At 47.4% G+C, this 8,967-nt stretch overlaps 1 protein-coding gene across 1 annotated transcript; it reads left to right on the forward strand.

Moving 5' to 3' along the window:
• Positions 1 to 7,258: 7,258 nt before the first annotated feature.
• On the forward strand, positions 7,259 to 8,248 carry LOC100499179 (oxalate oxidase GF-2.8-like). Its single transcript, XM_044512083.1, has one exon. It carries the CDS (start codon positions 7,342 to 7,344, stop codon positions 8,014 to 8,016), a length of 675 nt encoding a protein of 224 aa, XP_044368018.1. The 5' UTR covers positions 7,259 to 7,341; the 3' UTR covers positions 8,017 to 8,248.
• The last annotated feature ends 719 nt before the right edge of the window (positions 8,249 to 8,967 follow it).

An 8,967-nucleotide genomic window follows, 5' to 3' on the forward strand; every position in this document is an offset into this window, starting at 1 on the left:
GCATTTTTTGGCATCAATATTATGAATATGTGTATCACTATGATCGAGATCCAACAAACTATTTTCATTGGGTGTATGACTATCAAAGGTTTTATTCATTTAAACAGAACAACGATTATTCTCTGATTTTAAATGAATAACCGTATTGCAATAAACATGATAAAATCATATTCATGCTCAACACAAACGCCAAATAACATTTATTTAGGTTCAACACTAATCCCGAAAGTATAGGGAGTGTACGATGATGATCATATCAATCTTGGAACCACTTCCAACACACATCGTCACTTCACCCTCAACTAGTTTCGGTTTATTCTTTAACTCCTGTTTCGAGTTACTAATCTTAGCAACCGAACAAGTATCAAATACTCAGGGGTTACTATAAACACTAGTAAGGTACACATCAATAACCTGTATATCAAATATACCCTTGTTCACTTTGCCATCCTTCTTATCCACCAAATATTCAGGGCATTTCCTGCTTCTAGTGACCATTTCCTTTGCATTATAATCACTCAGTTTCAGGCTTTTGTCCAGCTTTCGGCTTCTTCGCGGGACTGAAAACTTGCTTGTCATTCTACTTGAAGTTCCCTTTCTTTCCCTTTGCCCTTTCTTGAAACTAGTGATCTTGTCAACCATCAACACTTGATGCTCTTTCTTGATTTCTACCTTCATCGATTTCAACATCACGAAGAGCTCGGGAATCATTTTCGTCATCCCTTGCATATTGTAGTTCATCACAAAGTTCTACTAACTTGGTGATGGTGACTAGAGAACTCTATCAATCACTATCTTATCTGGAAGATTAACTCCCACTTGATTCAACCGATTGTAGTACCCAGACAATCTGAGCACATGCTCACTAGTTGAGCGATTCTCCTCCATCTTTTAGCTATAGAACTTGTTGGAGACTTCATATCTCTCAACTCGGGTATTTGCTGGAAATATTAACTTCAATTCCTGGAACATCTCATATGGTCCATGACGTTCAAAACGTCTTTGAAGTCCCGATTCTAAGCCGTTAAGCATGGTGCACTAAACTATCAAGTAGTCATCATATTGAGCTAGCCAAACGTTCATAACGTCTGCATCCGCTCCTGCAATAGGTCTGTCACCTAGCGGTGCATTAAGGACATAATTCTTCTGTGCAGCAATGAGGATAAACCTCAGATCACGGATCCAATCCGCATCGTTGCTACTAACATCTTTCAACACAATTTTCTCTAGGAACATATCAAAATAAATATATAAAAAGCAACAACGCAAGCTATTGATCTACAACATAATTTGCAAAATACTACCAGGACTAAGTTCATGATAAATTAAAGTTCAATTAATCATATTACTTAAGAACTCCCACTTAGATAGACATCCCTCTAATCCTCTAAGTGATCACGTGACCCAAATCAACTAAACCATGTCTGATCATCACGTGAGATGGAGTAGTTTCAATGGTGAACATCACTATGTTGATCATATCTACTGTATGATTCACGCTCGACCTTTCGGTCTCCGTGTTCCGAGGCCATATCTGTTATATGCTAGGCTCGTCAAGTTTAACCTGAGTATTCCGCGTGTGCAACTGTTTTGCACCCGTTGTATTTGAACGTAGAGCCTATCACACCCGATCATCACGTGGTATCTCAGCACGAAGAACTTTCGCAACGGTGCATACTCAGGGAGAACACTTCTTGATAATTTAGTGAGAGATCATCTTAAAATGCTACCGTCAATCAAAGCAAGATAAGATGCATAAAGGATAAACATCACATGCAATCAATATAAATGATATGATATGGCCATCATCATCTTGTGCTTGTGATCTCCATCTTTGAAGCACCGTCGTGATCACCATCGTCACCGGCGCGACACCTTGATCTCCATCGTAGCATCGTTTGTCGTTACGCCATCTATTGCTTCTACGACTATCGCTACCGCTTAGTGATAAAGTAAAGCAATTACAGGGCGTTTGCATTTCATACAATAAAGCGACAACCATATGGCTCCTGCCAGTTGTCGATAACTTCGGTTACAAAACATGATCATCTCATACAATAAAATATAGCATCACGTCTTGACCATATCACATCACAACATGCCCTGCAAAAACAAGTTAGACGTCCTCTACTTTGTTGTTGCAAATTTTACGTGGCTGCTACGGGCTTAGCAAGAACCATTCTTACCTACGCATCAAAACCACAATGATAGTTCGTCAAGTTAATGCTGTTTTAACCTTCGCAAGGACCGGGCGTAGCCACACTCGATTCAGCTAAAGTGAGAGAGACAGACACCCGCCAGTCACCTTTAAGCACGAGTGCTCGTAACGGTGAAACCAGTCTCACATAAGCATACGCGTAATATCGGTCCGGGCCGCTTCATCTAACAATACCGCTGAGTCAAAGTGTGACATGCTGGTAAGCAATATGACTTGTATCGCCCACAACTCACTTGTGTTCTACTCGTGCATATGACATCTACGCATAAAACCTGGCTCGGATGCCACTGTTGGGGAACGTAGTAATTTCAAAATTTTCCTACGCACACACAAGATCATGGTGATGCATAGCAACGAGAGGAGGAGTGTATCTTCATATCCTTGAAGATTGCTAAGCGGAAGCGTTTATCAACGCGGTTGATGTAGTCGTACGTCTTCACGATCCGACCGATCCAAGTACCGAACGCACGGCACCTCCGAGTTCTGCACACGTTCAGCTCGATGACGTCCTCGCCTTCTCGATCCAGCAAGACGGGCGAAGTAGTAGATGAGTTTCGGTAGCACAACGGCGTGGTGACGGTGTTGGTGAAGAACAATCTCCGCAGGGCTTCGCCTAAGCACTACGGAAACTATGACGGAGGATAAACTAGAGGGGACGGGGTTGCCGGCACACGGCTTGGTGTTACTCGATGTGTCTTTGGTGCTAGCCCTGCCCCTCTATTTATATGTTGAGCCTTGGGGTCGAAACTTGGAGTAAAAGCCTCCACAAAGTCGGTTTCACCCGAAAGGCAAGAGTCCTTCTCGGACTTCAGGGCCAGACGCCAGGGTTCCCGGGGTCTGGACCCAGACGCCAGGGACCCTAGCGTCTGGCCCCTGGACTCCGCAAAACTTCCTTTTGCGCTTTCCAAAAACCTTGTGGGCTTTCCCCTTTGGCCCAAATAACGTGTTCTCATACCCAAACATTTCGGAAAACATCGAGAACCCCTTCTGGTGAATTCCGGAACTCTTACGGAGATCAAACACTATTATCCCATATTTCAAACTTTATCTCCGGACCATTCCGGAGTTCCTCGTCATGTCCATGATCTCGTCCGTGACTCCGAACAACATTCGGTTACCAACATACATAACTCATATAATACTATATCGTCAACGAAACGTTAAGCATGCGGACCCTACGGGTTCGAGAACTATGTAGACATGACCTAGACCTTGTTTCCGATCAATAACCAATAGCGGGACCTGGATGCCCATATTGGCTCCCACATATTCTACGAAGATCTTTACCGGTCAAACCGCATAACAACATACGTTGTTCCCTTTGTCATCGGTATGTTACTTGCCCGAGATTTGATCGTCGGTATCCAATACCTAGTTCAATCTCGTTACCGGCAAGTCTCTTTACTCGTTACGTAATACATCATTCCGTAACTAACTCATTAGCTACATTGCTTGCAAGGCTTATAGTGATGTGCATTACCGAGAGGGCCCAGAGATACCTCTCCGACAATCGGAGTGACAAAACCTAATCTCGAAATACGCCAACCCAACATGTACCTTCGGAGACACCTGTAGTACTCCTTTATAATCACCCAGTTACGTTGTGACGTTTGGTAGCACCCAAAGTGTTCCTCCGGTAAACGGGAGTTGCATAATCTCATAGTTACAGGAACATGTATAAGTCATGAAGAAAGCAATAGCAATATACTAAACGATCAAGTGCTAGGCTAACGGAATGGGTCATGTCAATCACATCATTCTCCTAATGATGTGATCCCATTAATCAAATGACAACACATGTCTATGGTTAGGAAACATAACCATCTTTGATTAATGAGCTAGTCAAGTAGAGGCATACTAGTGACTATATGTTTGTCTATGTATTCACAGATGTATCATGTTTCCGGTTAATACAATTCTAGCATGAATAATAAACATTTATCATGATATGAGGAAATAAATAATAACTTTATTATTGCCTCTAGGGCATATTTCCTTCACGAAGAAGCCCAGGATGATGAAGAAGAGCGGCCACCCTTGGTGGCAGCGTTGGCCGAGAGGGAGCCGTTGCTCCTGGAGCGGCGCGTCTCGACCCGCTGCTCAGTGAGAAGGAGGCGGGAAAAGACCTCGTGCGCCAGCATGGGGTTCGAGTTGCCACGCTCGTTGATGATCTCGACCAAGGCATCATACTCCTCATCAAGACCATTGACAATAAATGAGTTGAACTCGGAGTCGGTGAGGGGCTGTCCGATGGAGGCCAACATGTCGGCAAGGCCCTTGACCTTGTTGTAGAACTCAGTGGCCGTGGAGTCAAGCTTTTGACACTCCCCAAGTTGACAACGGAGCACAGAGACACGAGCTTGCGACTGTGCTGCAAACGAGCGCTCAAGGATGGTCCACGCCTCATGGGACGTCTTAGCGAAGACAACAAGACCGGCAACGGCCGGAGTGAGCGACCCCTGGATAGAGGAGAGGTTTGCCTGGTCCTGCCCTGTCCAAACACGGTGCGCCGGATTGTAAACTGGGCCGTGCATGCTATCGATCAGCGCAGGGGGACAGGGGAGAGAGCCATCGACGTAGCCAAGCAGGTAGTGACTCCCAAGAAGTGGAAGAACCTGCACACGCCAGAAGATGTAATTGTCCGACGACAACTTGATGGTGATGAGATTTCCGAAGTGAAACGGCGGCGGCGGTAGGGAACCCGTGGAGTAGGCTGCCGGAGGCGAGAGCGCCATAGGGGCAGGGGCCACAGGTGAAGCCGTGGGGACGAATGGCGTGGTGGCCGCAGGGACGGACGGCGCAGGAGCCGCGCCCGACGCGGCAAGGCCGGCCATCAGGGACGACGCGGAGGCCGACAACGGGGCAACGGCGGTGTCGCTGACGGAGGCGGGCGAAGAGGTGCCCGTCGTGGCGCTGGAGGTGTGGACCACCAGCGAGTTGCCCGGCGACGAGGAGAAGGAGTCGACGCTCCTCTTCCCGATCGGGAGTGACGCGGCCGCAGTAGAGTCGAGGGGCCGGGAGAGTAGAGCCGCCAAGGAGGCCGGCAGGTAGCTGGTCGTGGAGGAGCCCGAGGCGGCGGATCCCGACGTGGTGGCGGCGGCGGGGTTTTAGCGGAAGCGTTTGACCTAGTCTGATACCATGTGAGACAATAGGTTTGGGGGAACCAGCTCAACCCTTTAGGGGTGGTCTATCACATATATATAATAAAGGGGTACAACATTACATCATACGTACACATACATATACATATACAGAAGCTATACAGTCTAACATCTAGCCGGTGGACAGCCGATCGAGAAACGCAAAAATTGCATAATTAGTCAACCTACGTTCGTACTCGCAGCATGAAATCCTCGCACCGTGGTCACTCACTTTGTTTGCTGAGAAATAATGCCAAGGCCTTCAACAGCATAATGGTTGACTGATCATCACATCAACGGAGGTAGTTTGCAGGATCGATCATAGACGGAGCAAAGGGCTTGGTGGTTGAAGACACTGGCCTTTCACCGTCAGCAAGCCGGCCGCTGAACTTGATAATTAAGCCTAGACGAAACCCATATGCATTTCCGGTGTCGACCGCGCTTGGTGCGGGATCACGGCGGCGGTTGCCGTTATATGGACGACGACAACGACTGACACGACGGTGGGTGCTCCCTGTACCGCCCGGAATCAGGGCGGTGGCCCCTCTTCTTCAACTGCGGCGGACTCTGGGGTCGTGTGGGTGACTCAGAGTTCGTATCTCGAGATGATGACGGCCTTCTGAGGCTAGTGGCCATATGGGACGTCCCTTACATCAACAGGCCGGGTTCGATGCGGCTCGGCAGGTGACACATGTGCCTCTTTCCGAGTTGTCAGGCGGTGCCTGTCGTCGGCAGGTGAAGCCACCGGTGGATGTGCTACTGGCGGATGCTACGCACGACGTCTTATATGGATACGTCAAGTCATGCCTATTGTCGGCAGGTGATTCACGGTGGCTCTGGCGGAGGTGTCATGTTTAGCCTGCTGTTGTTGGATCGAAGGTGGTGCGACAGTAGCAGGAGGCAGATGGTATGGGACATCTTTGTCTTCCGTTGTTTCCTCCAGAGGTATCCAGCTATCGAGGCGTTGGTAGCCGGAAAAAGGGCAGATGGTACAGACGGCTTCAACAACGAGCTTATGCACTCCGGTGGAAATACAAGATCCCTGATCGGGCTATGTCGTCGCGCGCTTGCGTCATGTCCTTGTTGAAGGTGGTGGGTTGAAACTTTGCTTTGGGGATGAAAATCTAAAGTTCAACCTTATGGTGGACTCGCCATCATCGACGCACATGTTGCAATTTCTTCTTGAAGGCGTAGCCTAGGAGTTGTGTATTTTTTTATGTTGTGTCTTGTATCATAGGGTTAGTGGCTATCTGGGGAGTTATTGCCGTGAGGTATACGGCCTCAAAGTTTGTTTTTCGCTTTTTCCCGGGTTGATGATGTTCGGCTGCTGGATTTCGCACTATTAATAATACTCCCTCCATTCCTAAATATAAGTCTTTTTAGAGATTTTACTATGAATTACATACCGATGTATATAGACATATTTTAGAGTATAGATTCACTCATTTTGCTACGTATGTAGTCTTTTATTGGAATCTCTAAAAAGACTTACATTCATCGCGCTGATGCAAAGATCAGGGGATATCCTCCTTTTCAGAAAAAAGAAAATGATTGACGAGTAGAGGTGGGAACGAATATTGTGAACCCGTTTCCAAGCGCAACACTCCATTGAGATACACCTCCTCATTGTCTCTGTTCGTTGGTCCCATTTCCTTAGCAGCCGGCAGTGGCCTTGACTGTTGACTCTGATCCTGAGCATCTCCATTTTCATCACAAGCTCATCCTGACCGCGACGCAATTAATATACTATGTTTGATAAACTCTCAGCCTTGCCTCGTGTGTCCATTTGCACATGCATGCAATGACGACATGCACATGCATAGCTTAATTAGCTCCATGCATCCATTGCCGCGCCCATCCCCTATATAAAGGACACCATATGCCTCACCACTCACTCATCCACACCACAGCTTAGCATTTAACCACCAGTGCCTTACGCACTCTCGATCAACAAACTCTAGCCCATCAGTTGCATAGCAAGCAATGGGGTGCTCTAAAACCCTAGTAGCTGGCTTGTTCGCCATGCTGTTCCTAGCTCTGACCGTCCTAGCCACCGACCCTGATCCTCTCCAGGACTTCTGCGTCGCCGACCTCGACGGCAAGGCGGTGTCGTTGAATGGGCACACGTGCAAGCCCATGTCGGAGGCCGGCGACGACTTCCTCTTCTCATCCAAGCTGGCCAAGGCCGGCAACACGTCCACCCCAAATGGCTCGGCCGTGACGGAGCTCGACGTGGCCGAGTGGCCCGGTACGAACACGCTGGGTGTGTCCATGAACCGTGTGGACTTCGCACCAGGGGGCACCAACCCGCCGCACATCCACCCACGCGCCACCGAGATTGGCATCGTGATGAAAGGTGAGCTCCTCGTGGGAATCCTCGGCAGCCTTGACTCTGGAAACAAGCTCTACTCGAGGGTGGTGCGCGCCGGAGAGACCTTCCTCATCCCGCGGGGCCTCATGCACTTCCAGTTCAACGTCGGTAAGACGGAGGCGTCCATGGTCGTCTCCTTCAACAGCCAGAACCCCGGCATCGTCTTCGTGCCACTCACACTCTTCGGCTCCAACCCACCCATCCCAACACCGGTGCTCACCAAGGCACTCCGGGTGGAAGCCGGGGTCGTGGAACTTCTCAAGTCCAAGTTTGCCGCTGGGTTTTAATTCCTGGAAGCCTTCCCTGAAATGATCAACATATGGTTCAATATATGCATGCTATCAAAATTTAATAATTCTCAGCAGAAGATATGTATTCAAGTTTCAGGTTAATCTCGCATGCAGTTGTAATAAGATTGAATAAGTTAGCCTTCAGAAACAATATGAGGAATTGAATGTACTACTTTTTATTGCCGTGTTTGTTCTTTTCGTTGAATGGAATATATAATTTGCATTTTCATATATTTGTCCGATTACTATTTATAAGTCCAACATGTTCTAAAGTTTATGTCACGACGGGTGAGCGATCAATATCATTCAGAAAAAATGGCCTCAAAATTATGTGAATACATTGTCAGAATGCAAAATGTTCCGTGCATTGTAGCAATCTTCAGAACGTGCAAAAAACAAGAGAGTGGTTTTTCTACCATGCACGGAATACGAAAATTCTAAACCTACGAACGAGTTACTGGCTGCAGCCTACGGACGCCTCTCCTAAAGTCCTAAGTCCTAAGTCCTAACCAATCTCTCGCACCCGCCTGATTTGCATGGTGGGACCGACCATCGTGATTTCCCAATCCTTCGCTCCCTAGCCTCCTACCTCAGTCCGTAACGAACCATCCGTAAAATCTGCTTGTATGTGTAGCAAAGCTCCACGGAATATCCCATACATGGATCCACCATCCGTTTGTGCTTTGAGATTCATGCTACTTTTTTGTTGTGCTCCTCAGTGAGCTCCTAATCTACTGCCCGTGCTTGCCGTGCTCAGGAAGTTCATGCATAGGGGTGCATGTGTTGTGACATCGTCATGGATGAATATGAGTAACAATGTTCAGATATTTATGTGTGTTCATGCATAACATTGAAATAGATGAATAATTTTGCAGCATATATTGGGGATGAATATGCTTGTGGTATTGATATGTTTTAAATGTACCCATAAGATTATTTGCTTTCATG

Source organism: Triticum aestivum, chromosome 4B (genome assembly GCF_018294505.1).
Source record: "Triticum aestivum cultivar Chinese Spring chromosome 4B, IWGSC CS RefSeq v2.1, whole genome shotgun sequence".
Lineage (NCBI taxonomy): Eukaryota > Viridiplantae > Streptophyta > Magnoliopsida > Poales > Poaceae > Triticum > Triticum aestivum.

Excerpts from the sequence above, each read along its gene's own strand:
- LOC100499179 (XM_044512083.1), top strand. The coding sequence starts at position 7,342 with ATGGGGTGCTCTAAAACCCTAGTAGCTGGCTTGTTCGCCATGCTGTTC.